This window comes from Lepisosteus platostomus, chromosome 11, assembly GCF_059453375.1.
Source record: "Lepisosteus platostomus isolate fLepPlt1 chromosome 11, fLepPlt1.hap1, whole genome shotgun sequence".
NCBI classification, from domain to species: Eukaryota; Metazoa; Chordata; class Actinopteri; order Semionotiformes; family Lepisosteidae; genus Lepisosteus; species Lepisosteus platostomus.
In genome coordinates, this window is record NC_142621.1 from 40855434 (window position 1) to 40879370 (window position 23937).

Below are 23937 nucleotides of genomic sequence, written 5' to 3' on the forward strand. Positions count from 1 at the left end.
TCAATGAGAGATGCGCTGTTACTGCAGATGTCCACCAGCCCTTCTGTACAGCACTGTGGTACTTGTCTGCCTCTTGTCGTTCTCCAGGTGCAGGACAAGCGCTGCTGAACAGAGACATCTGTAACTGTTAGCAGTGGCGAACTGGATGGGTGTGAGAAGCAAAATCTAAAAAAGTTTAAAAAAGCAAAATTAAGACAGTGTTTCAACAGAATAAATATTTATTGACTAGGTTTGCAACAGGTCACTATAAAAGCATGTAAAAAATACAGTATCTTCTACAGGTGAGGTGAGAGTAAAGTGCATTCGCAGAACAGTGTAGACGGACAGGGCAATCCTGGCCGTAAGATAACGTTTTTGAAATTTTCCTTGTTTTTCTAATATCTTAGAAAATTAAAACATTTTTTTTTTACAGTTTCACAACCCTCAATACTACCTCTTCCCTGCACTCTGGAGGGGGTCCTGGAATGACTGACTTTATACTGGCTATAAATGAAATAGCACCCCAGACTGAGAAGCGCACTACAGCAGACTGAATTCTGGTCAAAACAGCAATAATAATATTGCAACAATATAAATATATTGTAGCTGCAAACAAGATCATTAGCCTTCTAGGCTTAATGCTAAAGACAACTTGAGACAGCAGACCTCTACTTTTCTAAGTATAATCTAATGACATTTGATTTTGGAGGGGGGGAATTTTGCAAAGGACCTGCAGTTAGCAGCAGTACAGGGCTTGGTAGTAAAAAGTGATACAGCAAGATCAAGGATGGTTAGTGGAGAATTCCTGATTTATCTGCAGTGCCCCTTGGTTTGAAATGATAAGTCTTTCAGTAACGATGTGCCCTGGGTTTTTAGGGACTAGAGAAAATCAGGTTGGGGAGAAAATATTGGTTTTATTTTTATCTATGAGAATAGGAATTGAAATGACCTTGATATTGTAGTGCTATCCTTACACTTGGGGAAGAACAAACATCTAAATAGCAGAGAAGGTAGCGTTTGTTCTCCACTCGAAATTAGTAAATTAGATCTAATGGTCTATAGTGGCCTTTTCAACTGAAAGCCGTATGGCCTGGTAGATTAGAAACTCTGCTCATCGCTGGTTTATCCCTTTCAGAGTTTAAGAACAATAACTCTGCAACATGACTAGTCTTTTCACCAACTGTCAATAGCAGTAAGAAAATTAATGTGATTTTCTCCGTGCATACAACTTTAAAGGTGTAGTCTTTGATTTCATGTAAGTTTTGCGCTTACACAAAAACAGTTTCAGTCATTTTCCATGCTTGAACAGCAATATTTTAGAACTACAGTATGTACCACTGTGATTTGAATTGTGTAGACGTACATTGTTATTCAGGGAATACCGTCTACATGCTTGATATGTTACAAAAGACTCAGAATGTTATGACCTACACCTCTGCCTTATGCTTGTGGTAGTTTCGATCTTTTACCACATTCCTCTGGTTCAAAGCACTTCATATGGAGAAACTGCCACATTTTGTACAGGACTCTTTGAACGGGAATGACAATCTATATTAAAAGTGTGGTTAGTTTAGAGACTTCCGGGCTTTAAGAAGGCTAGTGCAAAATACTTCCTGCTCAAAATTAATATTTGAACATCTTCATTAAACCCCACTCTATTATTTTCTTCTTCTGTCAGGAATGTGGATAGTGTATTTTTATGTAATCCACATTTCTCAAAAATACATAGTATGCGTGTTTGCATTTCATAGGAATGGTGTACTGTTGCATAGCTGTATATGATTAATGTGACAGACGTGACTATGCACTTCAGTGTGCATTTGATCAAATGGGGTTTAGCTTTCCTTTTTACCATCCCTTCATGCCATTAATTTTTTGGACACCCACAAGGTGTCTTTTCTGCACATAATTACAGAAGTGCAAATTAGAATGCTGACAAGGTCTATTATTGTGTAGCAGTTTTCCTGGTGGTAATGTGGCATAAGGTATATTTTCTCTGTTGTCCTCATGATATAAAGACTGGTCCCAGAAAGATCAAAGATGGCAGTGCTATGTGGCAGTTTATGCCCTTTTGCAACACTCAGAAACCTGGTACATGCTATCATGCTCTTAGTAGCACAAAGACGAAAGCAAAGTAGTCTGCTTCAGTGTGCAGAACCAAATGTTCATCAGCATCAAAGATTAATTCACCAGTTTAGGACACCCCTCCCCTTTTCAGCTTCAAGCAGTTTACAGTCATTATGTTTCTTAACATGATACATTGATACAAGTCATATAGGAACACTGAACACACACACGCACACACAAATACATAAATACTGTTATAGAAACTATTACAATGTTCAGCATCCAGCAGAGCCTGCAAAAACACTACAGGACAGGCGCCTGATTTACTGAAGTAACTGGTCTGTTCTATTAGCCGTCTAGCAAAAGGTTCTGTCTCCGTTAAAACAACTCAGACAAGACTGAGACTGAAGCTGCAAGGGCATAAAATATCATGCTAATCCCAAGCAGACTGCTCAGACAGCTCAGAGCTATTGAACTGATCCATCTCAGGCCTCTTTCCAGGTTAAATATAATATCTTTGTACAGTACGTGTCCCTTCAAACACCAACAGTGAAAAAGATGGAAATTTGACCTATACTTTTGAAATTACTTCTCACGTTATAGCCTTCTCAATGACTAGGCTCCTAATAATTCTGAATTATGTTTATTGATTTAGTTTTTATAAAATAAAATGAAAAAAACATCAGTGTTAGCTCATTTCACAGGCACCAGGTCTTGGAAAAGTAGTTAATCGCCCACCCTATGACACTAGGTGATAAAAAACAGCTTCATATTGCACATTATTTCTCTGTGACATTGGAAATGCAATAAAGTGATCCATGTCTTCAGTCAATCGATCATAAAATGTGTAGAAAAACGAAGGTAACTAGACAGTATGCTCTTTATAGAATTGGCTTCCTCCACAGAACACCAAGCCTTTTGAAGGCAGTAGAAATGTTGAAAGGTGTGTTATACTGAGGAACAAGACCTGTGTACTGGTGCAAAAAGATGATATTCCAATTAGAGAGGTAACGAAGAAACCATATCCAAAAATGTCATCTTGAAAGAAGCCAGAGTGTCGACTTCATCAAGATAGCTGGGTTGCTTGTTCTGTATTTCCACAACTCTTCTTCAGAAGGTACAGAGGTACTTGAACAGAGGTTTCAAACGTGGAAAGGAACAGTACAAAGACTACTTATATTGTACTCCCTAGAAGAAGTTAAAATGCCTTTTAGATATCTTCTATAAAGGATTGTAATTGTATGTCCTATTTAAACTTGCAAAATATATGAAGGACTACATTAAGACAGAGGCATTTTTCAATGCATACAGTTGCCAAAAAGGGATTTTGTCAATTAGAATCTTGATTAGAGAGAATTCGTTTTCATATATGACTTACTGTACAACCCAGTATTGAACAGGAATTGCTTTAATGGAGACAAAAAACAGTTGGAAGAGGCAAGTTACAATTAACTGTGAATGCTGAATTGTGGATGAAAAGGTAACAAAATATGCTTGCAAATAAAAGTTAAGAAATGAATGAAATGTGTACTCAGAAGACAGTCTTTCCCTTTTTTAATTTCCTAACAGCTAAGGGAAGAGGTGAAAGAACACTGTTGTTTAATGGCTGTTGTAACTTTCAAGCACAATACTAGTTCAAGACACAAATGTATAAAGCCTCGGTCAGACAGAAGATTAAAAAATCTTTGAAAACGCCAAGCTGGCCTGCTGTGACACTTAGCTGTGCTGCACAGAGTGCCGATCAAAGTGAAGGACCATAAATGGATGTTTATTTCAGCCTCTCAAGATTGTGAAGGGTTGGAGCAAGTGGCCAGATGTGTGGGATAGGTTTCAAACTCCTTGGCCCGACTGCCCAGTTGGAATAGCCCATTGCAAAAGGTGAGAATTCCATTAATTGAAAATCGAGGTTCCGTCTATAAGAATCTCTGGATAGGAAAATCGAGGATCCAAATGTAGGAATCTCTGGCTGTGAAAATTGAGGATCAATCTGTAGGAATCTCTGGATAGGAAAGCAAGGCCATTTTACTCTACATCTTATTTAACGCTGTTCTTTCTTTTGTTTGACTAGAGTTGAATGGAAAAGATGGGTTGGATGCCATTATGTGTTTTGAATGTGAAAGGAACTGTTTTCTTTCAGGAAACTCTTTGGAATTATAATTTTAGGGCATGAACGGACTTTGCAATATATAGGTGCTATGAAGACATTCCCTGCGCATATATTAAGGCACTAGCAAATTATATCTAATGTAATATTAAGCCCCTTCTCTAATGCTGGTGGTAGACATTTCATTAAAAGAGTGGATTGCAGTGCTGTGATTAAGGGAATGGCAGACAGGAGGTGCTGGAAATTCCTTTTTTTGTATACATCTACTGATGTTCTCCTTAGTCAATAACTGTATTGCCTATTGCTGTTGGCCAGAAATCAATGCCATCAAATGGAATCCAGCTTTCATCAGGCATTTTGACCCTTATCCATAACTCTCTCCTGCTGGTGGGTCAGCAGTGAATAAAGAAAAGGAAGAGTACTTCATAAACATTTCTCATTTTAAGTTTAAATCACGGGTAATTGAAAGTATTTTACCTTTATTTGTAAATGAATTGATTTTTATGATGGATCTTGTGTCATGTTTTCGAGAGTTGAAGGTATATTTGTATTGCTTATTAGCTTATGAGGATCCTAAGAAATTCTCCAGACTTTACTTTTTTATCCTAATGGGCGAAGACATGGCTGTTCTCATTTCTACATGCTCTCTGCCAATTGATTATTCTCAGTCCAAACAAAGACCTTCCTCTTCAAGTCTTTCACTGTCTGAACTCATTCTGTGCAGCACCAAGTAGCAGATTATAGACAGCAACATTTAAAAAGCCCGCAATGAAGAATGTCTTCACTGTTTTTATAAAATCAATTTACATTTATGTGTTACCACAAAATGTCCAGTTTATCACAGCGTGCAGTCTGTTTTCCTTAAACATTATAATCATAAACATCAACATTAGAGATGAAGCTGGTTAAGAGCCATCTGACCGAATAAAAGTTTTTGGTATTAAAATCCATTTAATTGCCAGTTACTATACTACACACACACACAAATTCCCACAACACTCAGCAAAGCTTTTAAAACTGTGTGCCACACACAGACACACCTATACAGGTGTAGATCAGAATCTACCTCACATCAGCTAGGAACTCTGAATCCATTTATTTTTCTTTATTTAAGATATAAAAATGAAATTATAACAGGTTGCAGAAGCTAACATATCCTCCTTTCATTAAAAATATACCTTAAAACTTTGGGCTGAAATTCCTAATTCTGGTATGATTAGATGAAAATAAAAAAATAAAAATAATAAAAATTAAATTGACAATGTAAGCAGTTGATGTATACTGCAGTTTGTGTGTTTTCCAGCCTTATTCTCATAAGATATACTGTGGGTCTCAATGCATCAGTAAGCACACGTGACACTTTCTTATTTTGACAGGACAGGACACATTGAGGGCACTTGTTTGCATGTTTCTCCCTTCTCACCACATTGCTCCCACTATGCTAGTATTGCAATTCTGGGGAGAAATAAGCTTCTGCATGTAAGATTCAGAACCCCAAAACCTAGCCCAGTTGTTGCTCTCCTAATTCAAGTTTTAGCTCCAGTGGAATTAATTCCTCAACCCATTATCGGAACAATTACAAGCTGCAGTCCCACAGTTATAGACAACATATAACACAAAATAGCACACAGTCTTCTTTCTACTGCAAACACACCAGTAAATCAGTTATGTTGCTAATATTTCTGTTTTAGGCAGCACTGCTTCCCAGCACCTGGTCTTTTAACAATACACAGCTCATTAAATGATGTCCCTTCCCCGTCATGGTTTTTGTTTGTAAACTTTCTGGTTCGAGTTTTGAATTTCATACCTCAGATGGTATTTTTTTCTGGAGAGATATAATCACTTAATACTTTATATGCCGACTTTAAATCCCTTTGAGAAACATCTACATAAGAGTGAACCATATACAGGTATCTAACAAATAAATACTGTGAATAGATTTGAAGTGTCTCTAGGAGTTTCATTTCAAAACAAGAGACCTGAAATATATTTCTGAAAAGCCCGTGACATCTTGTCACCTTACACTGTCGACGGCTGGATACCAGAGTTCTCCCTTGATCGCCTTTGTGCAGCTGCAGTCCGGCTCACTGAAAATACGGCAGTGTGGCCCTGTTTCTTACGGCACTTAAAGATTTCTTTTCCCTTTTTGCTCATTTTATTATACCCTCTGCAGATGGGGACCCACTTATACCCCCCAGATCTTCCCTTTAAACAGGTACAGGTAGGTAGTCCCTTTCACAGAAGCAACAGACACTAGGTACAGAGGAAGCAGAATTATATTCCCCATGAGCACCAGCTACAGAACTCTCAGTCCTCACATTGCAAACTGCTGATCCACGCACAGCTACCAGGTGCCACGCTAGAGATCATCTTCTGCTTCTGAAACACGTGAGACCAGGAGCAGACAATCCCTGCTAGTATTTTGTGTTGTCATGTTCTGTTTTCTACAAGATACAAGATACAAGAGATGCAAACTGCTTGAGTGAGCCATACAAACGGGCCTGGTTCTGGCAGGAGATGCCCCCGCCCTGGCTGTTTCACTTAGTTATCGAGTGGAGTGCATCTCCGGTGCACCTGTATTGTTTGTCCATATTTTGTTTTAATTTTTTTTCCTGTTAGGAGTGTGCCCTGATATGGCACAGCCTTAGAAAGTACATCTATATTACAGCTAAAATAAATACAAGATTTTCAACATCCTTGCTTGTCCCACTTTTCCATTTTCTCTGTGGAAACATATATATTTTTTGTTTTGCTCCCTCCTGCTTAGTGTCTCTAGTCTCAGTGAGCTACCTAACCTCCCACCTCTCACACACAGGTCTCTGGGTTGGTAACCACTTCCCCGTTTTTGTCTGTATTGTCCCTGAGGAACTGCTCCACCTCGATGGAGTCCAATTTCACACTGTCTGGCCTCTTCTCCTTGTCCTTGTCCTTGTCTTCTTTCTCACTCTCCTCCTTCAGCTCCTTCCCAACCTCCTCTTCCTCCTCAGGGGGTTTGTTGAGCTGCTCCGTTTCTGTAGCTGTCACGGCCATCTCCTGCTTTACTTCCGGCTCCGCTGGCTTCTTCCCGATGCAGAAGAAATTGCCGCTGGCCAGCACCACAGCTGAGAGTACCACTTCCACGCCGGCCACAATAAACACGAACATGTAACGCTTCGTTGCATCAAGAATCCGCCCTGCAAGTGTAAAGAAAAGATGAAGAGTTGGGTTAATGTACTTCCTTCTCCCACTTTGCACAGGCAGGTAGTTAACCAAGTTAATGACATCAGGTGGTTTCAGTTCTTAATTCTACACCTTAAAACGGGGAGCGTAGCAATGAATATTTTGCATTTTGTGCTGTAAAATAGGTGTTTATTAATATGTAATAGGTGTTGTTCATATTAATGTTTAAGAGGTGCTGCTGAATTAATCAACCACCAGACTCAACCAATTTCCTCTTCAACAGATGGTGCCACACTTGTTTTCCTGTTTGCCACGCGTCAAAGTAGAGACGTACGGAGTGTTGTTCTACTCATTATTTACAGGTAAACTTATGCCTTCTGAGCTGACGGTTTGTGAAAACTGATTAAGGGTGAGGCTGGATTTACTGTTTAAAAGCTGTAGCAGTGCTCCGATTGATCATCTATGAAAGACGAATCTCCAGAATAGAGATAAAACTTAGATCAAAGTAAACTATTTGAGGGGCCACTTGAATAGCTCAATGAGTTAGTGTACTTGCCTATGTGCTGGTTGAGTGCTACGAACACTGGTTTGAGCCTAGGTAATGTCACTATCCAACTGTGACTAGTAACTCCTCAGCAACAGCATGCAATTGGCTGATTGCTGCTGCGGTTAGGGTGGGATTAGTTGGCTTGTGTGTTTGCAGGCAGTGCTGTCAATGAGAGTCACACCTCTCCTTCAAATGGTGCTGAACCTTCTGCACAGGGATGTGTTCTTTGTGATGTGTCGAAAGTCAATTGACTTGAAGGTAGGCAGGTCAATGGAGTCTGCCTACACTTCCTCCATCTTTCCTATGTGAGGAACGTTTCCTATGTTGCAAGGTTTATAGGCTCAAACTGAGATGTGTAGCAAAATTTTAAAAAACAAATCTAAATAAGGGAGGTGGAAGCTGAAAATCAAAGAAAGAGATCAGGCCAATCTCTTGACTAACCTGCAGAGGGTGGTCCAATCAGCACAGCTATGGCCTCCATAAGCAGTACCAGACCAATGGCACTGGGAAACCTCTCTGTGCCCACAATGGCCATGAGCACCTCAAACTGCAGTGCTCCCACCATGCCGTAGGAGACACCGAAGAAGATGCAGAATACCACCAAGTGGGAATACTCAGTGGAAAGGGAGCCGATGAGATCAGCGGTGCCGTTGAAGATCATGGCAAAGCTAAAGAGGTAGACACAGCGTGGACGCACCCACTTCAGTCCTGCAATGATGCCACAAGTGGGACGGGCAAAGATATCGATGAAGCCGAGGACGGTCAGGAGGAAAGCAGCCTTAGTATCCTCATTGCCCAAGTCTTTGGCATAGCTCACTACAAACACAGGTGGCACAAAGAGCCCCAGCACCATGATGGAGGCTGCAATGGTGTAGATGAGGAAGCCTTTGTCCTTGAACACCGAGAAGTCAAGCAGCTTGTGTGGCTTCTTCTGCACTGCCTTGGCTTCCAGGTTCTCTTGGTCTGCTGCTTTCTTGGGAGCTTCCAGTGGTCTCATCAGGGCCCCGCAGACACAGCAGTTGAGCAGCATGCCCCCCAAGATGAGGAAACCCCCACGCCAGCCAAACTCATGCTGCAGAACTTGCCCCAGTGGGGAGAGACAACAAAGGAAGACAGGACTGCCAGCTGCAGACAGGCCATTGGCCAAGGGGCGTTTCTTGTCAAAGTACCTGTTTAGCATGATCAGAGAAGGCTGGAAGTTGAGAGCCAAGCCCAAACCTAGAAAAAAACACCAGTAAAAGTTTGTGGGTAACCAATTTACAGCATACTAGATACGGACTTCCTTAAACCCCAGCCTAGGTTCTATTTAAGCTTATTTTTTGAATTTGTCACTCTTTAAAACAGAGTCAGCAGAGATCACATTACCTCTGGGATGTCCACTACAAGCTTTTTCCCCAAGCACAAAATAATCTTTCCAAACTCATAAAATGCAGCACTGATAAACTGAACTCTGCAGTCTAGGAGGTTGTTTTTCCTGAGCAGAGAAAAGGAGAATGTCTCCTGATAACAGCAGCCCCAGCAGGGACAGAGTGGTTACCTGTGATGACTCCAGTGGTGAGGTAGATATGAATGATGCTGGTGGAGAAAGAAGCCAAGATCATCCCCAAGGAAGCAAAGAGGCCTCCCACCATCATCACCGGTCGACACCCAAAACGGTTCACTAAAACGCTGCACAGAGGACCTGAGCACAGACAAAGACTTGCACTCAATCTCCAGCACTTACAGGACAGCTGATTAAAATCATCATCAAACCTGGCAAACTTGATGACACTGGCCAAGATTTGAAGTCAATAATGTCAGTCACTAAACTAATTTAAATACTTTAAAAAATAATTCTTCTGAGGTCACTGAAGGGTACAACACACCCTCGTCTTTGTTCAGGTTGGCTCTAATTGATATAAGGGATAAAAGGCCTGGATCTGATAAGAGTTGTTCCCACCTCTTAAAAGGTTCAGATGTTTGAATAATGCAAAATGATCAAATTGGACCTCAATTCTGGGTTTCAATATTCATACTTATTCTAAATAATGTATGTTTTAGAATTTGCCAAGATATAAGATCTAAAAATGTCTGTACCTCGTGACTAAAACCTTTCCAGTAGAAAAGGTTTCTTGTTCAACGCACTGTCCAGCCTAAAATATAAAAAATGACTTTTTCTTTGGCATCGATTGTTACGACTGAACGTCTCTGCAGCGTCATGGTGAGGGAGGAGAGAGGAGAGCTCACCTGTTCCATACAGCATGGCCAGCAGGATGGAGGAGATCCAGGCTGTGTCGCTGTAGCCGACGCCAAACTCACGGATCAGCTCCTTGAAGAAGACGCTGACAGCCTTGGGAAATGCGTAGGAGAAGCCTGTGATGATGAAACCACCAAACAGGACTGCCCAGCCCCATCCTCCATCAGGAGCCTTCACCCCACTGGGGCCATCATCCAGTGCGACTGCGCCCATGGTTGCCCTTCTCTCTCACTTCTGTGGGGAAACAGAGACTAGTGACAGTCACAGGAATGATTGCACGAACCACCTCCGTCCTTCATTTTACTACCCGGTTTGCAATATTACGCTCTTGTTACTCTTCAGTGTGTTGATCATTCGATAAAGGACTGAAATTATTCAGACAATTCTTGATCTTCAAAACCAATCAAATGATAGCTGGCTTTGTTTTTTTATACATGACTGTCAATACAGTAACAAAGCAATACTTTACTTTCTATCGAGATCAAAAGACATCTGAGGTGAAGCTAATTTTGCAATGAGAACAAAGTATTTTCCTTAGTGGCAATGAATATTTACACACAATGCAAACAGTTAGCATTTCCATCTTCTTATTGGTATTTATTGCTATGTCAGACTAGAAAAATATGCTAAATGCAGGACAATTTTAGGATCTTAATCACTTTCGCCAAAGTATTAATGTGCATTTCATGGGTCTTGATAAGAGTTCTGAGCGATGCTGAATAAGAGTGAAGATTATTGCTGTCTGACCAAGTAAAGTTCAGTGGATCCCTGTTGGTACAGCTCATTTTTTATTTAAGAGACCTTTGTCTAAGGCAGTTCTAACTGTGCTGTATTGGAGAATGTTTTCACATGCATCACAACTGCCAGACTGTGCACAGCAGAAATATGATCTTTTCCTTACTGCACTGTCTGGCTCTGGCTCTCTTTACACTGTTCGTCCAAAACAGCACAGTACTCCTAGCCTGCAGTCACATTACTCCACCCCAACTCAGCTGTCAGCACTTGCCAGGCAACATTAAGTGGGTTGGAAAACACTCGATAAAAAAAAATCGCCCGTTTCACATTCAACAGCTAACAACATTGCCTTTAATTGAATACCCATATTGAAGAATGACATAAAGGACATCTACTTATGCACATAAATGTACATACACAAATCTGCAGAATATTCTGTGCTTAAAATAACTTCGGACAAGTCCTTAAGAGGTTTTAAAATGAAATGGATGTGTTACATTGGCATCTGGATGAATGCGCTTATGAAATAATTGAAATCAAAATTCTTAGATTATCTCTTCCATTTACCCTGTCTCAGCTGCAGCTCAGAAAGGTGTTTTGGTCCACAGTCGTCTATGGTGCCGATTTACAAGGAACCCAAGAAAAACAGGCAGAGGAAAGTCAGGCAGGTTTTACGACCCTTAAACCCTGTAAATCCTAGTTAGAGACTTCTTGCTAAGCAAGGGACATAAGTCTGCGTGCATGCTAGTGTCTTTTGTGAAGGGGCTGTAAAAACAGTGATTTATACTGTGCATAGGCATTTTTCTGGTGACCAAAGGCAATGCAGCAGAGGTCAAAGGTAAGGAAAGTAATCAATAAGAATCAATGTTTTCAGTTCAGGCAATGAGATAAAATAATTTAAAAAGGCAAACAGAATGTTAGGATACATAGTTAAAAGTGTAGAATTCAAATCAAGGAATGTTACATTAAAACAGTACAATACAGTTTACTGATAAGACTAAAAAGAGAATACAGTGCACAAGTTTGAGTCACAAGATACAAAAACATATTTCTGATCTGGGATCACCAGATTCACTCTCGGACACAAAAGGACTGGCCTGCACTGACAGGCTAAAGAACCGAACCCCTTTAAGTCTTGAAGAGAGAAGGCCAGAAGGTGATCTGATAAAAGCATTCAAAATCCTCAAGGGCACTGACAAAGTCAATCCCACAGACTTCTTCAGAATCAGCAGAGAAACACGATTCAGAGGACACAGGCGGACACTACAAGGAAATGCATTTGAAACTAAGAACCTAGGAGGCACTTGTGGAACTGGGCCATGTTGTTAAAACTGATATCCTGGCTTCTTCAAAAAATGGCTAGATGAGATCCTCAGCTCAATAAGACACAGCAAAAAAGCCAAATGAGATAGATGGTGGATGGGTTCTCTTTTCTAATCATTCCATTATGTCTTTATTTAGCACAGTAATATTCTGGCTAAATATACAGTACCAGTCAAACAAACCTGGTAAGTAACCTAGGCTTCAGACTGAAATCTGCTTGCTTTGGGTGTTCCATTTTAATGGAAATGAAAAATTAACATTTTCAATGCAGTTCACTTAAGATTATAAGAACACATATCATGTAATTAAATATTAATTAGGCAAGTTTATACAGTTTAAAGCACAGATAATCATGAAAAACCTGGTTTCAATGAGGTGTACTCAAGCTTTTGACTGGTCCTGTATATACTGTTTAAAAAAATCAAATGCTGTTAGAATATAGCTGACCAAAGCAAAAAAGACACATCTATAACAATATTTCACCTCACGTTGCCTGAAATGACTCCTCCTTCCCTCTCACGACTGCATGCCAATGTCTCTAGAAGTTTAAATGATATTTTTTCATGCATTCAGGCCTAGAATAAGGTCTACCTACTTTTTCTTTTTTGGCTACTGTTCTTTTGTTGCCTTTAGTCCTGTTCCTTCCTTCTTGCATTACTGGTGCTACTTTTGCTTTCTCTGGAACTTCAACAGCCAGACCCCCAAACTCCTTGAATGCCCACCACCCCAGTGAGAATACAAGAGAGATCCTGAAGAATAAACACACAGCAGGACCCCTGACGTTTACACCCAGAGATAGCTGGCTAACGCCACAGTTGGGTCCAGGGCACCAGAGTGCATTTGCATCTATTAATTATCGCCTCGTTCTGGGCCGCCTCCTTTTCCAGGCTCCACTCGGAGTGACAGCTCTTCCGACAAGATGCACAGCCCCAGTGGCAGGCCGGGCAGCGGCCTGGCATGCCTGTCATTCCCCTCGCTCTTATCTCCTGGCCACGGCAGGGAGCTGTCAGCAGCCAGCCATCAGCCAACACCCTTTTGCTATAATTACGCTACGACGTCTATGAGCCACAAATGTTAGGTAGGTTGTAGCCCCCTGTGCAATTCCTTATTGTATACCAGGGCAAACTGGCCGCTAAGAAACTTCAAAACGGTGCCAAAAGAGACAGGGATACCTCTCTGCAGATAAAAACAGACTCCCTTGGGACAGGGAAGTCAAATATATCATTGTACAATAATACAGTCTGGCCTTTAAATGTAACAGCAGGGAAACTCACCCCAGGCTAGCACCACAAGGATCTTGAAAAAAATGACCAGCCCATAGAGATACTATTTTTCCTTGAACTTAATGGTGTCGTCCGTGCCTTTTCAGTTATATGTAGTTCGTATAGAGATCATAGAGAAATAATAAGCTCCCTTAGAAGTGAAAATGATTAATTCATCGCTAAATCAGGGGGTAATGCAGTAGTAATTAAACATGAATTAGATTGCAAACAACATTGTAGACAGTTCGTGTTCTGTGGGATGGAGGGGAGGCTGACACTCCAAGGATAGCCTGTCCTTGACACTTATTTTACCCTTTAGCCCCCTGCATGTGATCATCTGTCTGAACTTTTCATGTGTCTTTGTGTATTTATCTCTGGCTCTCCTCCTGTAGTCGTTAGCTAAAAATTGCCCCCTCCCTTCCTCCTACTGCCCCTGCAGAAGCTCCCCTTAAAGAGGGTGTCTGGATAATAATCCTGCTCCTAAAATAAGACCTTGACATTTCCTTTCAACCAGGGTCTAAACCCACACAGGAAGCCATGGACTTGATTACCTTCTGCTTTTGCTGGTTGTCCACGCTATTCAATGAGCCACGTTCTTACAGCTCTTTAGAGGTCCTCTAGAAAGCCTGTGCTTTTTCTTAATTGATTTTAATAAAATCTTGATAAATGGCCTCAGAACATAATGTTTACAAGTCTTTGCTGCTACAGTATAATCACTTCATGTTCGTCTCAGACAACTAGTATGCTTTTTTTTGCGCCTGTTGTATCATTTTCATAACCAACAGTGTATGTGGTGAGACCAACAAAAAATCAGTCTTACAGCAAATTAAGTTAACTGATGACTAAAAAGATTAATTCAACTTTTTTTTTAATTATTGAGTAGTGCAGAATTACATTAAAAGCAGGTAGATTAATCTCTCTCATCTATCTCCATTGTTGTAAATTAGCACACAGATATGTCACAGCTGAAAATGGTGACTGAGCTTTTAGCATGCCAAAATAAATAAATAAATAAATCAATCAATCAATCAATCAATCAATCAATCAATCCCTGGTCTGCATTCAAGCTGTAACATTGATTAAATTAGATGCCATGGCTGTTGCTCTGTTCTGTGTGATGTTTTCAGACTCTCAACCAAGGGCAACAAGAGTATCCAAACACACTCCATAGAAAGGCAGTCCACTGCTACTGCTACTATAGTATTGTTGGTCAAATACAGTTTAATGTACCCCTTGCAAGAAGAAAATCTTGTGGGGATTAGGGGAGCTTTCAAGGCAACCAGCTCCTTCATCTCAAGCTCTTTATGATGTCATCCTTATCTGCCAACAGGATGTGATGGAGGATGAGCCTCAGACTGTCTGTGTCACAGACACAGGGCTTTGAGATCAAATCAAATTCTTAGGTGTGGCAGGTGTGGGAATTTTGGGATCAGATTTTTGGGAAAAAAAATTGCTATAATCCCTCAGTATTTCTTGTAGAGTAGCACTGTTTCTGCTTTTCCCTGCTGACACAGGAGGCACAGTCTGTCCTTTCTGGGTAGCCAGGTATGCCTGTGTTGACCTCCAAGATCACCTACTGTTTGAATAGTAAACGATTAATCCCTTCTGCTGCAGAGAAATTTACACACACTACAGAGCCCCATATTCCCATCTGGCTTTTAACTGGACCCCATGAAGCTCACCACAGAAAACTCACCGAGCCCATTCTTTATTGTTATAATTTGCTACTGTCAAGTGGAATATCAATGTCTGCTGGCCGTTTGTTTCAACTTCACTTATAAAGCTGTAAACATAAAAGAAGGACGGTACTCTCTAAAGACTGTCATAACTCATCAGAAGTCATCAATCAATTTTTACGATATTTTTAGTTTAAAATTTTAAATGGCAAATAAATGCATGATAAAAGCCACATTAACAGGTAGTGATAGGATTATCGGAATATCTGACAGTGGCACTTTCTTTCCTTGACTGTCTTAGTACAGAAGACTGTTTTTTAATTTTCCGGAGAGGCACACCGGCTAACATTTTGGTTATGACTGAGGTAAAGTACTTAAAAGCTATTGAGAAGGCTATCAAACCATCTCTGACATCACAGTGAGAAGTTTCAATATGTACACTCTGAGCAGTATGTAATTGCATTGAATTTGTTCCTCTAATACAAACATTGAAACAAAGAGTCACTATGACTGTGCAGACTCTGGTGCAGTTAGCCTTCAGGTTCCAACAGGTTTCTTTGTAAATAGTATTTTATCTCATAAGCAACGCAACTGTTCATTCCTGCATGGAGCTTGGCAAACTACAGCTGATGAGAGGACGAACTACAGAGATAATCCACTTCGCTGAAAACGTGACACAGGGAGGGAGGAATTAGAAGAGATTATTGGACATGCCCTCATGATTAAAGCTAGAAAAACACAAACAAACAAGTCTCTAGAGAACTGTCTTTTTTTTTGCATTTCATTTACAAGTTTTTATTTTCATTACTTCAAAATCAAGATGTATCCCCGATTATGTCTCAGGCCTCCCAGAAAGCCTCAATCTTTCAACACCATTAGAATTGTCCACTTAGCATCACTAAGACAGAACCAGAAACACTGTGTATCGACAATCCAGGTATATTCTTACACAACACCAGGACCAAGTTGATCCACACAAGACACATTTCAGATTCTCTCTAGTTGATACCAGGATTTCAGGCTGATGGCAGGAATCTGAACTCTTCTCTATCCCAACCCTAATCCAGCATTTATAGATCCCTCATGGAAGCCAGCAATGTCGCTTTCACAATTATTAGTTTACCTGATGCTTTTGCCTAAAGCAACTTACTTTGTATCCATGCACAGAGCTTTACCAGAACAATCTGAACGAAGTACTTAGCTGAAGTGTACAAAAGCAGTGTCCAATGTCCAGTGGGACTAAAACTCAAACCTTCCAGTTACAAGTCCAGAGCTACATGATTTTGATGGTGATTTTCCCATTCCATGAAAATGGGTAGGTTTCAGTGTATAGCAGTTTGATCCATTCCAGGCTTTACAAATTGCAGGACACTGCACAAATTGTGCTGAAGAAGCACTTTGCATGCCTATCTCAATGCGAATTCCTAAAATAACATAAGAAGCTTGAAATATTCAGCACCTGTTGATACCGGTTTACATAAGAGCCTAAAGCTTGTAAATCCTGAAACGGATCAAACTGCGGTGCCATGGGAGTCTTCTCTCTTCCTCTGCATGTCTTCAGTCAGCTGGTTAATCATCATCCCCTGCCTTAGCAGTAAATGATGCAATGTCTGTCTTTGCCAGAGACATACTCATAGACAGCCGTTCAAATCTAAATGAGTCTACGGTCCCAGATCATTATGAAGACCCCCCTGTTATTCTTATGATATTCCAAAAGAGTCTTCTGAAAATAATATATGGCTCCCACTGAATATGAGGTGTTGTGCATTTAACCTATCCTCTAATTTGACATACAAACCTTAAATCTAAGTCTCTGGAGGACAAATTAAAACAAGGTGGATGAATGCATATGTGGTTCAAGTAGCTTTGAGGTCCACCACACACACCCTAACCACAGAAGTAGTGACAAACGGTGAAACCTCCAATAATCTAAGCACTTCCAACCAGTGACTGTGACTCAATTACTTCTGTGCATGACTGTGGGCTGGTTTTGTGTATTCATCACATTATCTCAATCCTGCGTACTAAAATTCATATTTTCAACATTCTGTGAGCAAAGGGCAGAGATTGCGATTTCAATGGATTGGTGTACTGTACCTCCAAACCTAGAAACCCATTTGAACCAATTGCACCTGCTAACTCACCTCCAGTTGATTACTACTGTTACATTGACCATTACTAGCGCTGTTCTTAACAGTACAACAAAGTTCGCTGAGGTCAAATCCCATTAAGATCCTATTAATGGAGCAAGTTCAAAACTAAAGAACCATCCACAAAACTCAGATTAAAGTCACCCCAGGTTCCTTCATGTAGGAAAAAGCAGTCTGATGAAGAAAACTGCGAAACTCAGCAGAGTAAACACGGCACCTTTTCCTATTTCAAATCCATTTATAAAGCTGCGACAGGGGACTCAGTGGTGACAAATGTGCACAGCCCACGCTGTGATTGAAGAGCTGCCACTTGTGAGATAAGAGACATAATTGTTATATAAAAAATAAATACTACAGCATGTCCAATCCACTACACTCCAAAGGCAATCCTGGGATGTTCACGCAGTGTGAAATAACTATTGTGACGAACCACAAACCACCATGTAGAAGTAATGCTTCCACATTTACCTCCGCTTTGAAAAAGTACACCCCCCCTTTAGCACTCTTCCAGCTTCATACCTGTCCAGTGGCATTAACATCACAGTTGCGTTAATGTGGGTATGTCCATAATTATTGCATTAGTAGATTTAAATAGGTTCATGCCTCCATTGAACTGCTAACAAAAGGTTGAGAAGTCTTCTAAACAGGATTGATTTATTAGGAAGAAACTTACAAAATCCATTTTATTCGTTTTTCAGCTAGACTGAAATGTTTAGCCAACAGTAGTCTATAGAAGAACATGTCAGTTGGAGAATATTCATGAACCTTCAGCTTTTCTGCATGACAAAAGGACATGAAAAACTACAGCAGGTAGGTTCAAAGTCTGAAGAGCACAAAAACACGCTTTGCACAACAGAATAAAGACAAAAGATTTCAAAGCCTTTGAATCACAGTGCCCTACAATGAGCCCGAATGTAAAAAATTCAAGTTAATATAACAATAGACACAGCAATTGAGAGCACATGAGGTGAACAATCACAATGCCCCCTCCCTCTCCAACTGGGCTTCATATCCTAACACCCAAGGCTTTGCATCTCTTTAATTCCCTCTACTTCCTCTAATGCTAAGCAGAAGAATGGGGGCTTTGTCCCAGGTTCTGTTTATTCTTATTCAAACTGGCTATTCCCTAGAACTCTTAAGTGAATACAGTGAAAGCACCTTTATGTATAGTACAGTGACAAAATCTAAATCACAAATGATTTTCTTCACTGTTGTAGCTTTTGTGTTAGGGGGCTTCTGTTCCTCGACCAATGCTTTGTGTTAGGTCCTGTATATTGTACCCTCATTACAACAGCAGAAAATTCGACGTCTTCCTAATTCTGCAGTTCTTCTCGGACATACAAGGGATAAGAAACAGTACAAACTGCAGACTTTGATTAATTTCGGTTATGAACAACAGTAATATGTTAAATAAAATTCAAATTCATTCTACACTTCCTCTTTGAGATGGTTACTATTTCTTCCTAAAAAAGCCATAACATTTCTCTTTGTCGGCAAACCACGTTCAGCCAAAATGTTGTTTTTCTTTCTTCTCTTTTCAGCATGGAATAAACCTACTACTTGTTCTAATGCTGTTGTGATGAGAAAAAACAAGAGCACAGCTTTACTATTAACTGCTACAGCTGTAACACGTGCTATACCAAGAGGTAAGCCTATGACAACTGTGTTGCCCCATTTCTAACAGATAAAGCATCTGAATATTTTATACTGATACTGCATACTTTCGTGTTTATTTTTAGATACCTCTGATTTGTATTTTTAAGGTACTAGATCCATTTTTATTACCTATCACATTGTTGATATAGTGAACAAGTTGGACTTGGTTCATTTCCTTTGACAGACTAAAAAGATCTAGCGACTTTATTGAAATAGAGGAGTAAGGTCTTTGTTTGAAACCATTTCAACATGTTTGTTTCCAAATATGGAGCACAGGCCTGCTCACACCCATCACCAAGCATCTTATCTGCTAGGAAATCAAACCTTGAGGTTCACAGCTATGGGGACCTGAATTTAGATTAGATTATTTTCCATTGATCACAAAACCCTGGTTCTAGCAGCAGTTACAATTTTGGTGCCTGCTTGTGAACAGCACTGCCAGGCCTGCTCACTGTGGAGACTGAGGAAAATGGCAGCAGCACAAGCAGTGACTCACTGCACTTAGCCTTTATGATCCTCAGACACAACCTGAGCTGACATTAATGGAATAAAACAAGGTCACTATACATCTCCTGCTGCAGTCCCACTGCTCTAGATAGCTGTATTTGCAACTAGCACATCATTTATTGAATACAAAGTAGGCACAGAAAGGTTTCCAAGATGGGTAGCAATGACGCCTGTTTCTGGATGGCCAGTCCTGATAGTTTTACAGGACTTGGACTGGGAAATAAAATCAGGAGTACTTCAGCATTCAATGACTGGACATTAAGCATCCACGTATGAAAGAAATATTAAATTTGTAATGTTTGTCTAGGCAGACTCCAACCAGACCATCAAAATGTTAACAAACAGCAAGTAAAAACACAACAGTTTGTCAGATTTAACAAAGGGTAACAAAGCAAGAACCTGTAGGTCCAGAAAATAGTATCTAAATATTTCACCACACCTAATCCTCAAAAATACACTGGAGATAGTAACTTTTCTTTTGCAAAGAAATGTAAAGCCCATATGAATACTGCAATACTTTGGCGCAAAGGTACATTCTAGACACTGAAGTCAATGGAGCAAGTGTTACTGCCAAAATATTTCCAGCACTTCATTTTGATATTAATGGTACGTTGGGTGTGTGTTTTTAAATTATGAGGCATGCGTACAACTCCATAATTTTTTATATCACTTTCTATTTATATTCATATATACTTCCATATCGGTGCCATCTAATTGAATTTGACATGCTTACACTTTACTGAATTTATTTTGTTAGTAACAGGGCAATAGAAAAGCTCACTTTATTTTTCTTTCAACATGTCTACGGCAGTGCTAAAAGCAGACACAGATTTACACATACACAAATATGTGGCGCTGATCCTGCTGTGTCTAGCGCCAGGCAGCTCAGTCTTTCATTTGAAGCTCGTCAGTTCTTTACCGGATAAATTTTCCTTCACTGCTCTGCCAAACGTACGAATTGCTCAGCAGAACATTGCAAAGCACTGTTCGAGGATTTGCCTACGTCTTTGATATGAATGTGACGTTAATATTATGAAACGGGAAGGTAGGGTATATGTACAGTACGGTGAATTCGATGGGGGAAAAACCCCCGGTATTTGCTCAGGTTATCTGGTTGCGCGTAAAAACTGCAAGGCAAATGGAGACCATCAGAAACGTGACTATATAGCGATGCCTTCTTCACTTTGTTCAAATTAGAGAATATCTGTTCAGTGCCGTGGTTTAAATATAAGAACTGTCACTGATGTCAAAATATTTCCGCGTTGTTGCTCAGGACACAATGCTATTTTCATCACAGATTATCTTAAATATTACCTTTAAAAAACAAATTTGCAGTTACTTTGTCATTTATCGTTAAAGTGTTTCAGCTTCGACATTAACGGAAATTATATTTGAAGAAATGACTCGTTTCTTCCATGATGTAGTTTAATGAATTCGCAGCTGTTACCAGCCACTTATACGTTAATCTTCACCATCCAGTGTAGCCTGTAGAGTAATATTATATGTTGTAGTAATTCCTACTCTTCAGGTTCGAGTTAGGCACCGACCCTGAAGGGAATGACCTGGAAAAAAACCTAAACGATGAAAGCCAGGTAGCATAAACCACCGTTTCACCGATTCTATTCTCTACTTATACGTTAATTATATTGTGGGTCTGCTGCTTGGGTGTTTGATGTACACCTGGTGAAAAATCATGCCGGACTTCATTATACAGTGCCAGCTTACTTATCACCCACAAATGTTACTGATTTCGTACATGTTGTAGCTTCTTCTCATTTCTAAAGGACTCGCCGGTTTTTTCCGCTCTAAAAGTTAATGGTGTACGAATAGTAAAAACCCGGATTAAATTATGTCCAGCAGCATGAGCTATTATTCTGTACGTGGTCCATTCAAGCGACAAAAATCTCCCCCTATTCTGCTGACGTAAACATGACCAAAAGTAGGCTACAATAAAAGTATTTGATCATTTCCTATTTGCACTATTTCCTGCAGCTATTACATTCTGAGAAAAAATGAGTCGCGCTCGACCGCATATAGTTAAGCAAAATAAGCCTTTAGGTGGAAGGCAGGCTCCCTGTATCATTGTCTACGCCGGCAGAACACTGTAGCTGCCCTCAAACTAAAGTCCAGCCGAATTGTGTACCGGTAAAACGATGCCCAGTCCTACAGTATCCTGTGATGACTACAGTCTGCATTGAGACGTGAGGGACGTGACAGGACTTCTTTTTACAATGCAGACCGGAACAAGGCAATTCATGTATTAATTATTTATATATTTCATGTACATGTCTGTCCCAAACGACGCCAGTTTTAAATATTCTTTAAATCCCGACCCTCTCTTCCCAACCGGTTTCACATCACTCAAGCTCCTGCTTCTATATGTGGCCGTGACGTAGGAGAAAATGGATACAAAGCATCCGTTGGCACGACATAATCATTCACCCACTTAATGCGCTCCAATGACTTCAGGGTGATGATAAAGTAATTCAATCCGTAATCCGTTAATAATGTAGCAAATTAGAATTCAAACGATGTACAACGATGTACAACGTGAAATTACGCGAATGCAAGCACTGCTGGTAATATTGTCACACTGCCGGATGATTCTGTTTGTCGATACCGCTTTCGTCCTTTTTAATTAAATCTAATTTAATTCTTAAGTAAAATGAATTATATTAAATATATGGTATAATTCTGATTGTATTATGGGTTATACAAATATCAACGACTATACATGTATCTTCATTTATGAGTGTGAACTAACTGGGCAGTAATTAATTGCCTTCACTGTAATTTTAACGTTTCCATAGCTATTATCAGTGGCCTATCAGATGTCCGTAACGCCTAAGAATTCAACACGGTTTAGATAAAGCCTATAGTCGTCGATAATTTATTTTAAAGACCAATTTACTGCTCTTCCCCTGTTCCAGTGCCCTGTTAAACCGTGATATCATTACCACCGGCTCAACACAAAATGTGTGATAACCTGTTACATCTTCATCTAACTCGCCTTGGAAACAGGGGTGACATCAGCAAGGTCTTAGTTATGTAACTGGATAATTTCCAAATAGATTTATAATTTAAAAAGCTCAAAACCCATTATTTTATTAAATCCCCACCATTTCGTCTCTGCGTTTTCAAACAACCCCATTTGGATTATCTGAAATAGACCATCTCTACAATTACATAAAGTATTCTCAGGTACATTTTCATCTCAAAACGTGACATACAGTCAACATAAAATCATTAGAAATCAATCAATCCAAATTCGTCTTTTCCAGGTGAATCGCATCAGTACCATGTGATGATGCGTTTAACAGTGCCTTGTTGGCACTAAATACATTATAGCAGTGCATAATGCACCTTAATCCCTTTAAGATGATGTCGTTCACTCTGGCTACTTTTTTCTCAAGTCGCATTACGAACTGCAGTAACAGACGCTCTTACCTCGATGATGCTCGATTGTCGCGGTTCTTTCCCGATCCCTCCCCTGGTCCTACGATTTTATACTATAGAATCACGTTTCTTTCTGCACGTCGATACAGAAACGTCAGTATGAGAATAGGACCCCCCCCCCCCCCCCCCTCCGTCCTCTTAGTGAGACACAAAGTCTCCTGGGTCCTAGTGCCTTCATTTTTTTCCCCCCGATGACTCACCTGTGACTTTAGCAGACTGTAATTTTGATCCCCAGACTCACGAAATGACTCGCTATGTGCACCACTGAATTCTTGCACTGACGCTTTGGGTCTAAATGCTCGTCTTAAGAGCTGCTGAGCAGCTGTCCGGTGCATCCGCTGTCCTGAATCACAGTATCATTCTGTACTACTTAACGCTGGAGGCTGTGCGAGTCTTCCTCTCTCTCTCACTTATCCTCACCCAACCCCTACCCAACACACACTAAGCTGCTGGAGAATATGTGCAGTAGTGGTACAGGAGTAGAGTGTGAACTGGGGATGTACTCACTATAATGCAGGGGTGAAGCTTGATTCTTGGAGTGGTACGTGATGTGTTAGCTAATGTTTTACCAACATCCTCTTAGCATTTATTTGGTAGAATTGCTTGATCGTTTAAGTAAACTGAGACTTTATAAACTGGATCATAAAAACCATAAGACTTCGGAGCGTTCCCTGAGCAGTGGTACCGTCTTTTCTATCGTCAGTGTTAGTGTGAAACAAAAGGGGAACTTTTTCATTTCCTTTTCAGTTCTTAGCTGCAGGCACAGCCAATCTCTGAATCCCTGACTTTATTAGTTATTTTGTTAGACAGACATGTCTTGAAATTAAATCAATGGGATTACACCCACAAATATGGAAAGCATGTCTATAATAATATGTGGAATGCTGTTTTCATGAACTTTTATTCATATTTGTCTTTTTATTGAAATGAATACCTAGAGCAGTATTTCCTAATCTTGGTCCTGGTGATCCAAACACCTGCTGGTTTTTGACCCATCTGAGCCCTCAGTTACACAATCAAACCCTTTACTGTCTTGATCATATAAAAGTTCATTTAAACTGTGTGTTCCAAGCTATTAAA

The 23937-nt window shown here is 40.2% G+C and overlaps 1 protein-coding gene across 3 annotated transcripts; it reads right to left on the bottom strand.

Moving 5' to 3' along the window:
- Window positions 1–200: 200 nt before the first annotated feature.
- LOC148652667 (monocarboxylate transporter 4-like) lies at window positions 201–23278 on the bottom strand. Of its 3 annotated transcripts, none has more exons than XM_088599678.1 (5): window positions 23058–23278; window positions 10083–10326; window positions 9394–9537; window positions 8298–9074; window positions 201–7323 (listed from the first exon to the last, which is right to left on the bottom strand). In XM_088599678.1, exons 2-5 carry the CDS (start codon window positions 10303–10305, stop codon window positions 6956–6958), a joined length of 1512 nt encoding a protein of 503 aa, XP_088455804.1. In that variant the 5' UTR covers window positions 10306–10326; window positions 23058–23278; the 3' UTR covers window positions 201–6955. The 3 variants fall into 3 exon arrangements, with proteins under 3 accessions (XP_088455804.1, XP_088455802.1, XP_088455803.1); XM_088599676.1 differs by lacking the exon at window positions 23058–23278 and adding an exon at window positions 22849–22998; XM_088599677.1 differs by lacking the exon at window positions 23058–23278 and adding an exon at window positions 12746–13011.
- Window positions 23279–23937: the final 659 nt, after the last annotated feature.